Raw genomic sequence first — 18,907 nt, forward strand, 5'->3', positions numbered from 1 at the left:
CTCATGAAGCAAGTGCGGAGCATGTACTTGCAGATGGTGGCAGACCGACATTCCGTGTTTGCCCCAAGCCACCGCGTGCCAATGGGTTATGCCAGAGGATCACCTGCCACCTTAGAGTCGGCCTCTCCTCTCTCACGCTTTCACACACGCACGCATACACTCTCTCCTTCTCCCCGTCTCTGCCTCGCTGTCCTTCTCTACCTCGTACTCGCCTACTCCATCGGTCTCTCTCAGAGAGCAAAAGCTACGGCCCAAGCAAGAAGAGGGACAGCAAAGGGAGCTACAGTCGTGTCATGCTCTCTCTCCCCGTGATGATAGTAATGTGAATGGTCACAAGAAGTTGCTGCTGCCTGGGTTGTGCCTTTTCGCCCATTCCTCGCGTTTTCAGGGGGGAGCCACTGCCAGAGGAGAGAGCGAGCGTGGGCGGGAGGGGCCCCTTTCATTCACAGTCATACAAAGTACAGTACAAACACACAAGCTGGAGAGTGAAGAGCGGGCGGGGTTTCTTTTCCGTCTAGTCCCCATCTTCTTGTCTCCATTTTCCTCCTGTTAGTGCCTCTGACCTTGGCATGGGGGCGTATAGGAACGATAAGCGGACACGATTCTGTCCCTTACCAAGAGCGGCGAGGCGACGCCGTATCAGGACAAACCTGCTTCTGCTAGGGAAAAAAAGAGCCAACGTGGATGGGGGGATGTGACCGGGACAAACAATGCGTGTCTCCCAGCTGCATTCTCCTCGTCCAAGCATCCAACAGCTGACCAGACACATCGTATCCCACATGTGCCGACGCTCTTGACGAGCCACGGTAGCCGTCCATCACTTGGCACTCTGTTCATGGTAATTAGCCAAAATCAACTGACGTCTTGTTTATCACGCACTATAGGACATATTCAAAATCTCAAAGACAAAGTACCTTCCCTTTGGCAAGCCCCCTGCCGCCCGGTATAGCTTCACCCAAGCCCGTTCCGAACCGTATATCCACCAACCCATCAGCCAAGTCCGAGGCTCCTTTTACCATTGACCCAACAAAGGAATTTTGCCAGCCTGCTTCCCAGTGAGCCACATTTACCATGCTGCCGTCATCCTCGTACCCGTCTCGCTCGACTTTCCAGATCTTGATGCCAACCGACGTACAAAATGGAGTGTTTTTTGTCACACCCTCGAATGCAAAGGGTCAACGAAGGGAAAAGGGGGGGCCCTCAAAACAAAAAAAAAAACAAAAAATAAATAAAAAAAGTTATGAAAAACAGAAAAAAAAAATTAAGAGACAAACCGACATAACAAAACTGAGAAGACAAGAGGAGGAAAACAAGAAAGCATCGTATCATCGCGTAATTCAGTCCCCAATCGTTTCAAACATGGTGGTGCCGTGAGGCGAGTCCGTCTTATCTGGTAAAGAGAAAATGAAAACAGGAAACCTTGGGAAGAATGTCGTCCTGAGAAGAGAGAAAGACGAAAGAGGTAGAAATCAGAAGAGAAAATAATAGACAAGGATGAAAGTAAGACGTCGGTATTGGGAAACCCCTGGGATCTCCCACCCTCCTTTTCTATCTTCCAAAAAGTATAATAACGTATGATGTGCAGCGGAAAGACAGGAGCTCAGCTCCTCTCTCTCTCTCTCTCTCTCCCTTTTTTTTCCTTTTTCCTCCTTTTCCCATTTTTTTTTTCTTTTTAATTTGTTTTCCTTCGTGGCGGTTTCGTTCTTCTTCTCGTTTCTTACGAGAGGAAGGAGTAAGGGAAAAGGGAGTGTCGCACATATGGCAGTTGACGCGCCTAATGAAGCGTCGGACACCGGGAAGATATCGAGGATAGAATAATGAGACGGAATGTATCGGTTCGCTGAGTTCCGCTGTTCATTCGTGAGGTCTACTTGACACTCCGAGGATTCCAGTCTTGTGTTCTCTCTTCCATCACCATCCTTTGCCGCGTGCCCGGCATCATTAATCTTCCCTCGATCAAAAGGGGAAACGCTTCAATAGCGGTGCCAAAAGACACGTCTTTAGCGAGAGGGCTCTCTTTGGCTCTGGCCAGAACCCGTGTCTCGAGGTCGGTTAAGACGCTCAATCATCGTTTTGTCGATGTCGTTCTTGTCCACGAGGTTGCTAAGACTCATAATGGAGTTTGACTGCTGCGACTGGCTGGTTGGAGGGCCCGATCGTGCCGGCGTCGATGATCCGCTTGATCCATTCTGCTGTGTGATAGGGGAGCGCCCATCAGCGGTGCCGACACTGGAGGGGTGCGGTAGAGCTGGGTTTCGGGGGCTGTGTCTGGCAGCCCCTGAGTAACGCGAGTAGCTTAAGCTGCGGGGACTGCTGTTGTTGGAAAGTTCGGCAGGAGATCTTCGCCGGTGATCATCCTCCATTCCGCCAGCTCGAGGAGGAGGCAGCCTATATGCGTCATCCAGATCTTGCGACGACCTGCGGCGTCTTCGTCCTACCTTCTGGTCGTCCGCCCTGAGGTCCCCTCTGAGGTCTCCCCTCAAATCCCCCCTCAAATCCCCCCTCATATCTCCTCTCAGGTCTCCCCTCAGGTCCCCGTAGGAGGAATACGAATCGGTGGGTGACTGGGCCGGCGGATGGTAATAAGCCCCGGGCGGTGGGTGTGGCGGACCCGCCGGCGGTGCATAAGCGTGAGACGGATGTTGTGGGTGGTGTTGCGGATGATGAGGGTGAGGGTGAGGCACGGTGCTCGGGGCCAGAGGCTGGCCGTAGGCTCCGAACAACTGCGTCCCGGGGGGCACGCCTCCGGGGACGGCCGAGACGGGGATAAAGGCCGTGGAGCTTGACGAGCTGACAGGTTGAAAGATGCATTCCTGGTTCATCCGAGCGCAATTCTGACACTTGCCGCCGGGAGCGTTCTGGTGGCCGCTGCAGCGAATCTGGAGAGCGCAAGGGAGCACGAGTTAGCTACCGGCAGATCCGACAGGCAGGGTGACAATAACGGACACACAAGGGCTGATGCACACTGCGTGACAAACCTTTCGTTTCCTGCAATACCTGCAGGCAATGGAAGTCCGCTGCCTGGGAGCTTCCCGGGGGCGATCCATGCCCGGCTGGCCATAGTCCTGTGCGTAGCCAGGAGGAGGGCGCGCGTATTCGTGAGCATAACCGTTATGGTGGGCTTGCGGGAGTCCACGGTAGTAATAGTCTGTGGAGTACTGGTCATGATAGGCCGGGTGCGGAGGAGGACGGCGGTCGTCGTAGTATGCACCTCGCGGCTCGGGTGGAGGGTATGCAGACCGCGGGTCTGACTGAGCCTGCAGAGGGGGGAGGTATGCGGCCGGCTGCTGTTGGCTTCCGGGGGGTGGAGGATAGCCATTGACGGCATTCGGAGACGCATATCGCGGGTCGCTCACGTAGCCTCGGCCAGCTGGAAGAGGGGGGCCGTAGCTGCTGGGCCGGGGGTCGTGGATGGACGGCAAGGTGACTGAGGTTGCCATGCTGCTTCGAGAATGGGCACTGCTTTCGGTATCCGAAGGGGGTGCGTCCCGGGGAGGGACGTGGTGGTAGTACGAGGGCAGAGGTTGGTACTGTTTGATATCCTCGGGCCGTGGTTGCTGAGGATGCTCCTGGCGATGTCGATCCTCTGCCATGCTCTGCTGAAAATAGGATACGAGAGGTGGCGGGACAGAAAGAAGTGTGCCGCCGTTTAGCAGGTGAGTCGAATGATCCCAAAACCTCCAACCAATTCCCAATTGCTGGTGAAGAAGCGAAAGAGCATCTGGCGGGCCCGAGTTATCGAAACAGGGCGCCGACAAACGAGGATGCTTGGGCTTCGGAGACCACAGGGACGTCGAGGGTCCGGCAGAAGGAGAGAAGCGTTGGCGTATGCGGAGGGTTTGAGTAGAGAGGGATGAGCTGCAGGAAAGAAACAAACTGCTTCTCTAAGGTTGTGTGGAGGTAGAATGAACAAGTAGAATGAAAGGGAGAGTCGAGCCCAATTCGAGAGAGAGAAAAAAAAAAGATACTCGTGGTTCGACCTGTCTACCTTTGGGGTTCGGCTTGGTCGCAGACGGAAGAAGATGTGGTGGCAGCGGCTGGAGGTGGCTGCAGAGGCTATATGTGCAAAGATGCAGGCGCCCCCCCGGGAGGAACGCCACGCTAGAAGCGAAGAGACAGACAAGACAAGACAAGACACACGGCAATGGGCCTAGCCGGCGACGGGACAGGGCCTGCTTTGATTGTCTCGCCGTAGCCGCGTGGCCGTGGACGAGGGATTGGATATCTATTATCGTGCGTTGAAACGAAAGGGCGAGCACAAGATTGAAGAGAGAAGGAGAGACGGAGACGGAGACGGAGACGGAGGGCAGTATGGGGAGACGTGGAAGGGAAAAGAAAGAGTTCAAAAAGGGACTCGCGTGCTGGGCTGGCCCCAAGATACAGTATGTAGGCTCTTCGGTGCAGCAGACTCGAGGCGAGTTGGAGAGGGAAGGGTTTTTGGTGGGGTGCAGAGGTGAAGGAGGGGGGGACGAGATAAATGAGGACGCAGGAAAAAAGACGAGACGGCGGCGAGCGGGAATGTAAAGGCGGGCGGATGGGCCGGTGTCGTGCCGTTCCCAGCGCTGTGGCCCAGCTAAGGCAGGGCAAGACGCTAGAGCTAGGGGGCTAGTGGGTGCCCTCTAGCGCTGGTGCGTAGCGCGACGACGGGGGGATTAGGGGAGTGCCTCCAGGGTGAGGTGCTGGATTCGCCTGTAAGGTAAGGTAGGTCGGTCGCTAAGGTAGGTACCTGCCTATAGTACTGGAGGTGAAGTACCTGTACGAGTCGCCTCGCAGTCCCCGCCGGTGCTAAGGTAAGGTAGGTAGTAGCCGTCGGTAGGTAAGGTCAGGTAGTTGAGCCCAAAGAGCTGCCGGGTGCTGGCTGGTCAACTTGGGTAGTGCGCTCGTAGCGCAGTCGCTGGTGCTGGGAGTGTCTCTTGGTAGAGGCAGAGCAAGAGGCAGAGGCCGTGGCCGTCGTCGCCGTCGTGGCGCCGCACCCCCGAAACGGAGTACCTGGGTGCCCTGGTGTGCAGAGTGCAGCTGCAAGTATCCCAAGGTACAGTGGCGGTAGGGGGGCGTTTCTCTCTCTCCAAGTGTCAGGCTCGCCGTTCCGTGCGTCGCGCGCCGTCCCCGTACTCGATGTACCCTGTGCGCAAACTCAGCTGCCCACACACCACCCGGTGCGTGAGAAGTGCCCCAGGAACTCTGGTGCTGTTGGTTGCGTTGGATCCAAGCAAGGCTATGCGTACCTAGAAAGTATGCGTGCCGCAGGTGGGTGCTTGGGTGCCGACTTGTGCGTGCGGGTGGAAGTTTATTGTGTCGATGCTGTTGCTGCCGTTGTTGTCGTCGTTGCCTCTGGCTTTCCAAGCCCTTCTACTCTCTGCTGCAGATACCGACGAAGCACCGCACAACGAACCGCAAGCTGCAATGACCCAATGCCCACTTGCCTTGGTTGGGGCAGACGATGGATGCCGCACAGAAGCAGAGACACTGGGGGGAGCAAGCCTCGAGGATCTTGTGGACGTAGCCCGGCAACACGGCAGCTGCGTGCTCTACGAGTCCAATGTCGAAAGGAGATATAGCACGATATAAGGCAACTGCTGCCGAGACAAGATGGGGGGAAAGAAAGGGAGTGGTGAGAGCCCGGGATGGATGCTCGGCTTTCAGCTGTGCTCGCCTGAACCTGGCCCTGTAACAAGCACGAATGCCTCGTCGTCTCGTCGTCGCGTCGATGGGCGGTTCGGCCAAAGGGGGTCTTGTTGGGAGTCTCTCCCTCGCAAGAGGTGTGTGTGTACCTGTCTGGAGCCAGGCAACGTGTGTCTCGATATCAAGGTTCTGTTCCACCGGGGAGTCGTGCTTGACTGTGGATGCGGAAACTGAGACCTGGGGCAATGTATGTCATGTTAGACTTTTCTTCATTCTCTGTTTCCGCGAAGCGTGCTTGTCAGGTGGAACATGTCGGTCCGTGTCTGCAAAAGCGGGACAGCGTCTCCCTCGCAAAAGACAAAGGCGCTCCGTCTGCCACGACGTTGCGTCATCCAGGTGGGAAATATGGGATGCTCTATGTACATACGCCCGCGGAAAAAGAGGGTCGGGATGGGCCAGAGGAGCAGGCTGAGGAGGGCAAAAGTACACAAGGGCGGAAATGGGCGTTATGGGAAAATTGACAGCGAATGGAGGTCGGACAGGCAGAGGGACGGACAAGACAGGGAGAAGCCCAGATTCTGGGAGGAGCCGTGGGCAGAATGCCCAGGAAACCTTGGTGGCGCAATGCACGCTGGAAAAGCTGCTGTTGGCACAGCGACCAACAGCCGCCATAAAGCGTGAGCGTAGCCGTCCCGTTGCAAGCACCTCTCGCTCCCTCCGCTGCCATTGCTTGCTGCATGGCCCCAGTCTGCGGCCACGTACGAAGGGGCTCCGTAAGCAAGCAGTGGTCGCTGCATGGCTTCGCATCGTTTTCATGCAGCATCCCTCCTCGAGCTTGCCGCACCACTCAAGTGCAGACGCGAGCACGGGAAAAGGGGAAAGGCAGCACAGAGGCATGCGTTTTCGTATGTGCGCATACGAACGCAGCATTGCATGTCTGCAGGCTCGCATACTCCATCCATCTGTCCATCCACTCTCCCAATTTGCAGAGAGGTGCAGGCATAGATGGCCTCGGTGCCCCCGTACCTAGGTATAGGTACAACTGCTTTTTCCCGCGCGCACAAACAAGAGATGCATTGGTCGGGAGGTAGGGAGGCAAGGCAAGGCAGGGTGAGATCGGTACATACCTTGGACGCCAAAGAGCAAGGAAAGGTACCCGGGTGGACGAATCACCCGTTGAGGGCCGAGGGATAGCGACGGGACAAAGGAACAGGAGGGCGTAGGTGGAAGAAGACTTTTCGCAAATGAGAGATAACAATGGAACACGCCTCACCACGTCGAATCGGTAGGGCACGATGCGAACAAGCTGCCCGTCGGGTCGGTCAGGCACCGGTACTGAGGAACGACGGCAGTGCGCAGGCTTGCGGTATTGCGGCGGTAGAAGCCAGCTGGCACGTCAGATGTCGGGCTGCAGAGAGGGAGGAGAGGCACGGTCGGGCAGCTCGACAGCTTCTCATCAGCTCTCTTGACCGCAATTGTCGTTCTCCTTTGCCTCTGCAGAGCTGTGCGTCTGGATTACACGCCTCGTCAGGAATGGCAAGGCGAGGCGTCTCGTCGAGGCAGTTCAAGCAAGTAGGTATCGACTACTACCTAGTACCTGTAAGCTATCGGGTGGGTACGGAGTGCTTCGTGCCTTTCAGCGACCTCGTACCTACAAAGTAGTAAGGTAGGTCAAGGTACCTTACGGTTGGTAGGTAGAGAGACGCTGGCCAAGGGAGATGCCGATGAAGAAGAGAAAGGGAGAGGGAGGTGAAATGGGATGAAAGGACAAGAGGGCGAGTGGGAGAGGAAATTTGAAGAGAGGGGGTTTCTGAGAGGGATGGCAAGATTTGGCAGTCGGTGAGGGTGCTCAAGGCAGGAACCTACTTGCTATATATCCAGGCAGGTGCGAAGACCATACACCCAGGCCTCGTCTTCCTGGCACCTTACCTTACCTACTAAGGTACCTCACCTACCTTGTACCTTATACCCTACCTATGATGCTCCTTATTTCGACAAACAACAACTGCGTGGAACATGTGGTGTATCATTCTGCGCCGTCAAATATGAGAGCAGCCGAAATGGTACCCTATGGCTGCACATGGTCAATTACGCAATGGTTGAATGCAAGCGGGTAGATCCAGGTGCAGATGTGTTGTGCCCGACCTACCAGCATGCTTTCAAGAGAAGCCCTGCTCTTCACAAAAACCCGCAGCCCGTTGCTGTGCTGTTGAGACTCGCGACACCAGAGAGACCGACTCAATATGCCAATCGTCCGCTGCACTCCTGCTACTGTAAGGTAGTTCTTCCCTTGGGGTTCCAGCCAATACAGTGCGGGAGCGGCCAGTGGCGTGTGCCCAACGAAGCCGCGGAGGCGTGTCCGGAACGACACGTCGGGTACCTCCCGGGGCCTGAGTCTGTGCTGCGGAAACCAGGTAGCTCCCTGCGGCCACCGTGCATGTACAAGTACCGTAGCAGCCACTCAAGCAGGCGTCAGGGATTTGCCAGGTGTGTTTGTTCTTCACTCTTCTCTTCAAGCTGTTTCCCTTGCCTTGCCCACCTGGCTAATACATGGTCCTATACTAGCCCTTCGCACCTCCAAGAGAGGTACGAATCTCATGAGCAGGGCGCAAGGGCTGGCAAAGGGCAGATCCTTGCTAGTCCCAGCGTCCGCGTGCTGGCGGCATCACTGGTGGAATGGACCGTCGTCGCCGTCGTAGTGCGCTTGGCTGTGGTACAGGCACTCGCACAGAGCCGTTTGAACTGGTTGGCGTAAGGGTAGCACAGAAGCAGGCCTAGATGCCTTGAGAGCCGCTGTATCATGGCACTGATAGGATTCCTCATCTCGGTAGGTGGTGCCTTATTAGTTGCCAAAGAGAGAGGAGGAGGAGACACTTGTTCGTATGCGAGTGTGTGCTGCCGGATGGTCCTCGTCGTGTGTCAAGATTTGGGTCATGGGAGCCACAGAAGCAAAGAGGAGGAAGAGCAAGCAAGACAATGAGATGACAAGCTGGAAGCCCGGTGAGGCATTCGGCGAGGTTTCTGAGACACAACCCAGAAATCATGGTGGGGGTTATGAGACATGCTCTCCGCGGAACGGACAAATAACCAAATAGCCGGGAGAGACATGCCGACGTCGACAAGCTGACAAGTCCGTCTTCCGCCCTCCAAGTCACCAGTCAGCTCGGAGGTGGTTTGGTAATAGCTCACCATCAACAGCAGACGTTGAATGGGGTTGGCGGTGCTGATCCACGGCACGATGCTGTACTATAGACGCCGTCCGGGCTCCTCAGACCCCACAAAAAAGGGGGTCGTCAACTTGCCTTACTTGTACGTCCTTATGCCTCGTTCTTCAGCCCTTGGGCACCAATCAATAAGGTACCTCGTTGTGGTGCCTTGCAAGCTGCAGGGGGACTTTTCTCCGCCATCGTTAATACTGTACACCCTCGTACTCGGTCAAACACCCCAGCCAGGGACGGAAATGCTTCAGCCGCCTGCCTGCCTACCAAGGTACCTAAGGCAGGAGGACTGAGAATCTGGTATGAAAGATCTTCCGTACACACAACCTCTGAGTAGCACAAGCAAGTGCAGTTATCAGTAGCCATTCGTAGCCTGTAGCGGTTATGAGCGATTGAACGAGTAAGGAGTAGTCGAAGCCGCTAAAATCGCAGCTGTCGTCTGGGGTTCCGCGCCGCGCCCGTCTCTTCCCGCCACGGGCTGCAGGTTGAAAAGACGGCCGCAGCATGCATGGGCTGCGTGCTCCAAGCCGCTTGGCTTTGGCTTCGGCCCTGAACACGGCCTCGGCCCTGGCCTTCTGCGCTCCACCGCGCTGAGTCTGTTTGTTTGATCCCAGCTGAACTGGTCCAAGGCGGCTCTTTGCTTCTTCCCCGACCAGATATCCCCTTGGTTCACTGTCTGCGTGGCAGGCCACAAGTGACAGGTCATGTGTCGTAGTTTGCGGTACTGGCAGTAGGCAGGTAGGTATGATTCTTCTGATTCTTCTCCCCCCTTTGTGCTGTTGCCGCCTGTCCGAGCAGGAAAGAGTGCTACTGCACAAGGTACGGGTGATTTGCCCCGTCACTGGCATTGGCACATGCCTTTGCTGTCCACGCCGTGCCTGGACTTGCATACCGAGGCGGTCATTTCCCGAACGACATGGGTATGCTTTGTATCGTTTGCGGGCAAGGTAGGTACTGTCCCGGCCGGAGGCGTGGTGGGAAGACCAACAACGGCAAGCTGCCCCTGTCGACGCGCACCCATGCCTGCCCTAGAGCGGCAGACCCGAACTGCAATCCAGTTAGTAGTACTTGTAGGTACCTATTATTGCAATGATCCGTACGTACAAGTAAGCTTCTTCATTTGATTGTGACAATCAAGGTCGGAAGCGGCTCCGCGTGGGTTCGAATCTCGAATCGCTTTCGATCGAGAGGCATGCTGCCAGGGCAACCGCTGGCTAGTTGCTCCAATTCTTCCCATCACGATGCCCCACTGGCTTCATTCTCAACTCGAAGCAGGGAGTCGGGGAGTGAAGGCTGTTATTACCATTGGTAGGAGATACGAGGTGCATACTTCGTGCGTGGCTCCAACCTGTACGTACTAGACCCTCCCCTGGCGGATCGTAGAGGCCATTGTCGGCTTGATTCGAGTCGAGATGGAAACCTTTTTGAGTCAGTCATCCACTTCCGCCCTCCAAGCAGAGCCACCGGCCTTTGTGGGCTAGGAAATGACGTCGATGCTGCGCCCTCGCAATTTTGTTGTTGGCCGTGGCAATCGACTCGACCGGGCCTCATCTCGATCCGGCCCGAGCAAGCCGGCACTGGATCTCGTTTCGGTCCGCCCTGCTCTCCCCTCGAAGGGGATTCCGATATCTAGTAGTATCTCGTATCGGTCGACAACTGATCGCCCGGTTCTCGTTACACTTCGCTCTCCCTGCTTGTTTTTCCATCACTCGACGGAGCTTGAAGCTCCACACCCAGCCCCAAACCGAGCCACCTGATTCCTTTCCTTCAGCCCTGCCCCTGCCAGCATTCGTTCAATAATGTCCTGCCAGAGTCAGCTCAGAGCTACCTACTTGGTACCTGTAGGACGACGATGCGCCTCGGATAGCACAGCAATACCAAGTAGCTTCCTGTTGGCCCAACATTGGAGCCGCTTCCGATTGCAGAGGTTTTGGGGCTTGGGGCACTTGTTCAATGGTAACATCCGAATGAGCTCCGCAGAATAGGTTCAGTATATGTGATCTAGCACATCGAATCTTGGAGCTTCAGACCGTATGGACGCGGAAGGCAGCGCAAATCCTACAAAGTCAGGGCGGTCAGCTCTGTATCGTACATAGCGTGCACAGTCCGCATAATCACGTTTGTTCTATGCAAAACTGTCCAGACAAAGCCATGATGAGGGTCGATTCGATTCGATCCGATCCGATCAGAAAGCTTCCCTAAGCCAGCACTGGAGCGGTTCGCTCCGCTGTTGCGCTAGCCAGGAGTCCATCCTGTGCTCCGTCTTGCCAGGGCTCGTGCCTGTTTCCCTGATAGGCAGCACTTCGGCTGAGAGTCCTGCAGGGGCAATGGTTGAGCCGACAAGCAAGAGCATTGTGCTTGTCCGAGGCAACAGGGTACCAAATGCACGCATCCAGAAGAGAGTAGAAGCTTTCCACGGGTAGCAGCTTGTACGTAAAGTACTAGGTAGGTAGTAATAGCTCGTAACAAGTATGGAGCATGTACTGCGTATTACATGGCATCGTTTAGCAAACATCTCCTTCGTCTTGTGGTAGCAGATCGGGCTGTCCCTCTGTTTTTCACACGACAACCTAGCACACGAGCAGCACGTCGCAGTAGTGCTCTGTCAGCGGTACTGTACTATCTGTACCCCTAGCTTGCTCGAAAGGGTACAGGCAAGTGTCCGGTTCCGTGTAATATCTGACGAGTAGCTGGCCCTGTCTGCAGCTGTTAGCAAGCGGTTTTAACTGCATTGGTCCATTCTGCTGGTTTCGACAGGAACCTGAATTTGCTCAAAGGAGGGGGGTTAAGTGTACGATAGATCCACGCCGTTGCGCCGGATTTATTCGTGAGGTTTGCCAGCAAAGCTGACCGGCTGCGGAGTGGCAAACAAACAACAACTGAGAGTGAGAATGAGGCAGAGGTAAGAAGGGAATTCATAATACCAATCAGCCTCCAGGCACCTGCGGACGCAGCTACCAAGATGCCAACTCGGAGGCAAACTGTTCCAATTGAGCTGCTACATGCCTTCTATGTCCTCTGCATGTGAAAACGCAGCTCAAGCGATCACCAGGTCAGTCCATGTAAGAATATCAGATCTAGCTAGGACTGCTCTGCTATTAGCCGTGAACCGGATTGGCCCACACTTCAGACAACGGACATGACGAAGACCTTGTGAAAAGACAGAGCTGCGGCACCAGAGGAGCCTGCACGGACAATGCCAATAGGCGTAACCCGTAAGCCTTGGACGCGGAAACGCCCATTGTTCTGGCCGCAGGCAGTCGGTACAGCCAAGGGCAAATGCGGTCCCAGCAAAGAGGCCCTCCCAATCTGCAAAGGAGTCTCGGCTTCCCTCTCCCACACCCTACTTGACCGGGAGTCATCATGATCGATGGCTGTGATGGCTGATAAGGCCAATAAGACGGCGTACACCGTACTCGCACCAATCTTGTTGTCCAGCCTCCCCCGCTGCCGCGAACAAGCGCACCAGATGCAAGTTCAAGACGGAACCTTGGGGGTGAAGCCAGCCACCTCCAGGCACTGCTTCGTATTACCAGCCCCAGCAGCAGCCAAAAGAACGCCGTCGCGCATAGTCTGCCGGCTGGGGGACAAGGGGGTGGGGCGCTGCTTAGCCGACAACACGGCAGATGGTCTGTAGTACGAGTACCATCTGCTCCCTGCCTCAAGCCCAGCTGTTCTCCATCGGCCATTGATCCCGGCTTTTCAAGTCGATTCTGGGCGCTGCGCAATGTGCACGGCGAGACACCTGCAAAGATAGCCAAATGTGGGCAAGCTGGGCCATCTGGAAATCACCATAGGTCCTCCCGTGCATACAGAGTTGCAGTAGCACTCGTATGTTCTGAGCTCTCCATGCATGCATTCCCCTCTCCCTCCGTACCGTCCAGCCTGCAGCATCTTTGTGTTGGCCTCTTGGTCGCTAGCCTCTGTCCAATGGCTCCAGTGACTCCAGTGACGGTGCATGTGTGTGTTGAAAACTATGGAGTCAGCCCAGACGGAGCTCCCCTTACGGTGACCTGTTTTCAATCGGATAAGTTGATTGGCATGCTGCCGGGTCCTGCATCTGCGTGCTACCCAAAGAGCTCCATGTCTGGGAGAACAAAGGCAAAGACATGCCGCGTGTGCCCCGTATTACGGCCCGTCCAGAGGCTCCGCGAGAGACGCTGCCATACCCACCCGATTCTCTCATCCTCCAGTCCCGTCTTTTCTTTCACGCCAGGCGGGAAAGTTACACAAGATGTTTGCCTCTCACCGGAAGGGAAGTGGGAGGGCTCTCTTTCCAGATATTGAGCCCAGCCTGCTTGCAGCTTTTCCTTTCTTCCTGCGTGGCGTTCCTTCGAATATCGCACGGCTCTCCTGTGTCGCTGTTTGCTTGCCTTGCCTTGCCATAGAACGCACGGCTCGAGGAGCCCAGACCCGACCAGAGGCGTGTCCGCATGCCTGAAGCCTCTTCGTCTGTGTCATTCAACTAGATAGGAGCACTTCGAACAGCGTCCAATACCACCACACTTCAGATTGTAGGTAGCCATGCATGCTAAGGCGCTTGCCCGTGCGCTTGGATGTGTGTTCGCACCTGCGGGCTCCATGCAGACCATACATGGACCCAGCGGTATGAGCACAAAGCCATTTTGCGTCTGCCGTTGTTTCGGTGGAGAACAAGCATTGGCGCGGGAAGAATGAAAAGGACAAGGAGAGGTGACTCTCCATCCTACCGTGGCCATTCCTGCTCTCCTCGCTTTGGTGCGGCCGTGATCGAGACCAGTTTCTGGGTAAGTCTGACGGCGATGCGTCCCTCTCAATGGTCCCAATGACGAATCGGACTGTCACTGCTCGATGGAATTGAGGAGACGTGAAGCGAGATCTGACAAGTCGGCCAGACCCGTGAGCAGAAATGCGGCGAGAGTGGGGAGTCATGGTTCCCTGAGTACCACACCTAGTGAGAGGCATACTGTATGTAGAGTTCACGATAAGGCGCCCCTGCAGTGCGGGCTGCCTAATAAGCACACCTTCTTTTGCTTTTTTTTTCATCTGACTTTTGATGTGACATGGAACGATCGCGATCCGTTCGACGTCGTCCTGCGACATCCGACTTTCCAGCACTGAGCACACCGGCACAAGCCCCGAGTCCAGCTGCCATGTGCAAGCACTGGTGAGAGGCAAGTCGGCCGCTTCAATTGAAGGCCTCCACGCCAGACGATGAAGTAGGTGGGGAGAACAATGGTTTGAAGTACTGACAGTCCTTTCCTCTGGTTGCACTTCATCCATCATTCATACACTCCTCCATTCACGGCGCTTGGCGAAAGGGGCGATAATGGGCGAGGTGCACGAGCTCGGACGACGATGCGTGCCATGCCCGTGTAACGCCACCACCTGGAAAGGAGCCTCATCGGAGCGGTCTGTGACATAATAAGGTAGGTAGGTATAGAAAGTACATGTACTCGTACTCGTACGTGACCCCTGGTAGTATGTGCTAACCCAGAATACCTTAGCATTGCTTCTCAGGAGAAACGCAGCATACATACTGTTTCAATGTTCCTACCTACTCCGTAGAGAGCCTCGAGACGGATCACTGGAGCCGGTAGGGATCTTGATTGCTGCCCACGACCCTGTCACCACGCAAACGGCCGCTTCCCGCCTCGACTCAAAATTGCACAAGCATCAGTAAGGTATCGCCACAGCTGTGAGCGGGTGCCCTTCGGGGAGTAGCAAGAAAATTCCAACAAACGAATCTGCATTGTCGGAAATGGGCAGCTTCCTTTTCCTCCCCCTTATTAGTACATCCAATGTACTACGTAGAAGAGCTCAGTCATGAGTGCTCGGTCCCATCGCCGCACGCCGCATGTGATGTGTTGTCGCTGCATTTTTTAGCCTTGCCGCTGATGCCCCCCTCTGCAACTTACTGCACGCCCATTCTGTTCATCTTGATAACTGCCTCTTCGTTCAGGCGTGTCCGGCAAGTGCACAGCGCTCCGTGTTGACCTGCAAGCCAGGGGTACGAGTGTCCTAGACGTGATTCGACCCGTCCATTGCTGCATTCTGTCGTGCAGTTGCAATCCGAACTGGTATACTGGCAGTTGGCCGGAGAAGTTCGTTCAATAACAGCATGACACTTTGGCCGAGTGGTTAAGGCGATGCCCTGCTATCTCGAGAGATAACTTCAGGCATTGTGTTCGCACGCGCAGGTTCGAATCCTGCAGGTGTCGGGTTTCCTTTTTGCCTCGCGCTCTGTTGATGCTGGAGGTCCCGTGTCATAGATAGGGTAGGCCTCCTCGTCCCGTCTTGCTGTCTGTTATCTCGGAGCTGCGCGAACATCCCCAGCGTGACTTACCCTCGCTGTTGCTGGCGTTCGGTGCCGTTTATGCGTGTTTCAATCGGGCATTGCCTGGTGCTCTCTTGCCATCGAGATCAGAAGAGTGCCTTTGGGCTGACCTACTTTGTCGGCGGCCATGCTGCATGATACATGTAGCATTTCATTTGCCCAAATCCCTGCTTTGCCTGCTTCTGCGAGCCGTCCTCGTGATAGAAATGCTTGGCTAGAGCGCTGCGCCATTCCATTCACCCTCAGATGTCTGCTGGCTCCAATCTGGCCCATTGAGGGGCCGGAATCCCTGGGACACGTACGGAGTATGGGGTACCTGTCTGGCAGCTCGTCCATGGTGATGGAAGCAGCGTGAGTGTGGTACGAGGCAGGTTGCCTAGCCCATGTCCGGTCCTGCCTGTTACCATGTTCCCCCACCACGCCGATGCAGGTGTCGTGGCATCGTCAACCATGCATAGCGGTTCAACCCGCAGCTCCCCAGAGCGCTCCGTAGATAGCGTCAGTTTGGGGAAGGGTGCCACCCATGGCCTTCGCCCCACAATGCCGAGAGCCCGCTCAGATGGAGTTGGACACGCTGACTCGTCTGGATGAGTTTGGTGATACTCGTATGTGTCGACCAAGTTACCCGGTATTACACTCGCAAGTGGCGCGGTAAGGACGTGGGAGAAGCAAGTGACATACTCGTGCATGAGCAATCGGCCAAAAGATGCCAATCTGAGGTAAATCCTTGTGCCGCTTCGGCAACTCAGGCTGTTGTCGAAGAGCTTGTAATGCTATGTGAACTCAATCGCGCGGGTTACCAGCCTCCTTGGGCAGAACGTTGGAACATTGAGAAGACCTCGTACAAGCCCGTCATCAGTGTTGTGACGCATCCCGATAAAGCCTGCGAGCCGTGGGGGTGTTTAGGGTCGAGGCATGCGTCTTGTCATGGTCATCATCGTGCTGACGCCTGTGTTTTGAACGCGGGACGAACTTTTACAGCGTTGAGTAGGTCGTGACGTGATGCAACGTAAGTTGCGGGAGTTGAATGTGCAGTACACATCTTCTCATAGCTGCTTTGGAAGATCTCTTCAGGGTGACTCTTCTTCGTCCCAGTTCATTGTCCCCTTTCTCCCCAGCCGTGGCCCTGCACTCGAGCAAAACACAGGGTCTGAAGGATGGGCAAGCGGTGACGGAAAACATGTCTGTTCATCACTCGGGGCACTCTCTACCAGCATGCCCACCACGCCTTGTGCGAGTATGTACTCGTACTACTCGTATGTAGTGGTCGACCTGTGGACGCGTATGAACGAAAGGGCCGCCTCCTCGACGGCCGACTCAACAATAAGAGTGGAGTATTTATACTGGTGGCTCCCGAGTATCTGGAAACGCACCGAAGCTTGGCCGCTACAAGCGGCAGGCTATCTGCGTAATGAAAATGCATTGTCCAATCAGTGACTGGGTTGGGCATGGGTTCGCTGAAGGGACCATGGATGGAGTACGAAATCCCGTCCTAGTCGTCACTGAAGAGCAGGGGAGGGGTGCCGGCCGGGTGCCCTAGCAACTTGGTTGCACAAGTACTGTACATACATGCTTGGCCCCTGTGCTCGTGCAGCAGGGGCTATGAAGGCACAATGCGTCTGTGAGCGGTTGCCAGTGATGGTGTCCATCCGCAAGGGCCTCCGCGTGGCAATGAGGATCTGAGTTGGGTAAAGGATTGGGGAGGCAAGTGTCCGGCCGCTTATTTTGAATACTACCGCCAGCACGGAGAGGGCCGTAAGGGAAGATGCTGGAGAGGCATTGCAGGAGAGCTGTGGAATACTTCCTTCATCCAGCAGCATAGCTGCATGATACCTACCTACCTACCTGTAGTAAGGAGCAAAGATGGCGACCAAAGGAGGTACCTGTAGCTAGGTAAAAGCAGTCCGCAACCCCCTATTGATACTTCGTAGGTACTCGTAGTCGCCCGTATAGGCAGGTTGTACCCCGTACATCGTAGGGCTCGCAGCAGGAAGACGGGCCTGGTCGATGGCCTGGGCCGCCCGCCACAAGGCTCTTCCCGTCCTCGCCGGGGCTTTCTCAGTTGAGCTGCATATCGGTATCCGCCCTCCTAGACTGCGCACACCCCTTTCGGCCCGCAGTACTCTGCGAGTTTGGCACGCAGCCCAGTGGTCAGTTTCTGCGGAACGGTTCGCACGCCGCCACGGATGGGCAGCCACGTATTAGGAATATGCAGGCAAATGTATGAGCATGTACGAGTATGCTGATCCGCAAGAAGACTCGAGCAGCCATTCGTCAGCCAACTCTTTGAACAAGCGTGCAAAGCTCCTTGCACTTGCGTCCACTGCTGCTGCTCCATCGAACTAGTGCCAGGTGGGACCAGGCGGGGGATGAGAATGACGAACGGCCTTGAGTACCTTGCCATGAGGAGGAGGATGTCTCTCGGTGGTCGACCTTTGCTGCAACCCAAGTCCTCGTTCATTACAAGCCAACGTTCTCCATGCACCTCGCTATTCCAGTCCGCTCAGAAGGACCATGGGATGCGGCTGGCCTTCGGCTACTGTGTGAGCCTGAGGTTGCGCTTGCGTAGCACCGTCGAACTGTCCGTCACGGCGCCTGTTTGCTGTGACAGGGACCCTGAGCGCGAGCAAGTAACACAAGCAAACGAAGGACCCACAAGTGCACAGCACTGCCGAAGTTGCATGCCAAGTCTTGCAAGTGTGCACTGGGATTCACGGCTGCTCGGTTTTAGCGACAAAGATGGTTGGCCAGGGATATCGTATGCCTCCTTCCAGTATCGGGCGAGTCAATAAAGAGACACTCGGGAAGAGCTGGCAGACTCAGGCTTGCCTCTTTTCTCCTGTTTGATCCGACAATCAGCATATATACTAGGTAGAGGCTATTCTTTCTCAGACTCAGTGTACCTGGTACTCCGTACTCACCAGCGTCCTCAACGCGCATCTACCGACCTCATATATAGCTTCGAAGGGTTTCTGCAAACTCCGTCTTGCCTCTGCTAGCAAGAAGGCACGTAGTCGCGAGCATTGCCGTTGGACCACATGGCTTGGTTGATGCTTTGTGTCCATTGTTTGGACGAAAAGGGGATAGCGAAGTATTGCGGGTGCGGTTAGCATGATAAGACACGGTATCTACTGCAATGTCTTGTCGCTTGAGAAGCCGTCTTACCTGAAGGTACGGAAGGGTCTTCTAGCCGACTCAATACCCAAAAAGACATGGATGCTTGGTCAAGCCGTGCACCTTCCCGGGGTTTGGCGGCGTCAATGGCAGTTCGAGCAGGGTGTAGCTGACGTCGTGAATCCAAGGCATTGAGGGCTGAATACTCCAGGCGTACGAAGTATGAAGTAGCAGCACCTACATTGCCTACCTAGATGGCGCCCCGGGGCCATGTACGTTGTGGTACACTTGACCGCTAGGTGAGTCTGTCTGAGATTTGCTCGGAATGTGCCCAGCCACCGATTTCAGGGCGGTACATGAAGTTGCTGTCGCAGGTGGTCGCTGTCCCTCGTCGTCGACGACATTCGGGAAAACGGGATGAAGACGGGTTCCAACGAAAGCATAGCTACATTACTATATGAGCCAAGAAGTAATGTAAGTGCTAGAAGAACACCAACTACCTTAGGTGAAGTACCACTCACTACCTGGGGTGACTGGGACGGAGCAAACGCGAAGCAGCGCCCCTGGAAGCATCGCTGAGCGAAGCGCCATGCAGCCTTCAGCCACTTCTCATGCTACCTATGCAGGGACTGGGCAA

At 55.5% G+C, this 18,907-nt stretch overlaps 2 protein-coding genes across 2 annotated transcripts; both read right to left on the reverse strand.

Moving 5' to 3' along the window:
* Positions 1-2,000: 2,000 nt before the first annotated feature.
* On the reverse strand, positions 2,001-3,593 carry CCMA1212_004865 (uncharacterized protein; the record flags this gene model as incomplete). The annotated part of the gene is made up of 2 exons (XM_073702150.1): positions 2,001-2,879; positions 2,979-3,593. The coding sequence occupies 2 exons, from the start codon at positions 3,591-3,593 to the stop codon at positions 2,001-2,003; spliced, it is 1,494 nt and encodes a 497-aa protein (XP_073559615.1).
* A 1,192-nt stretch (positions 3,594-4,785) lies between these two features.
* Positions 4,786-6,429, reverse strand: CCMA1212_004866 (uncharacterized protein; the record flags this gene model as incomplete). Its single annotated transcript, XM_073702151.1, has 3 exons — positions 4,786-5,215; positions 5,393-5,859; positions 6,046-6,429. The coding sequence occupies 3 exons, from the start codon at positions 6,427-6,429 to the stop codon at positions 4,786-4,788; spliced, it is 1,281 nt and encodes a 426-aa protein (XP_073559447.1).
* Between the last annotated feature and the right edge of the window lie 12,478 nt (positions 6,430-18,907).

The sequence above is a fragment of the Trichoderma ghanense genome (genome assembly GCF_004382785.1).
Source record: "Trichoderma ghanense strain CCMA-1212 chromosome Unknown scaffold_4, whole genome shotgun sequence".
In the NCBI taxonomy this organism is placed as follows: Eukaryota; Fungi; Ascomycota; class Sordariomycetes; order Hypocreales; family Hypocreaceae; genus Trichoderma; species Trichoderma ghanense.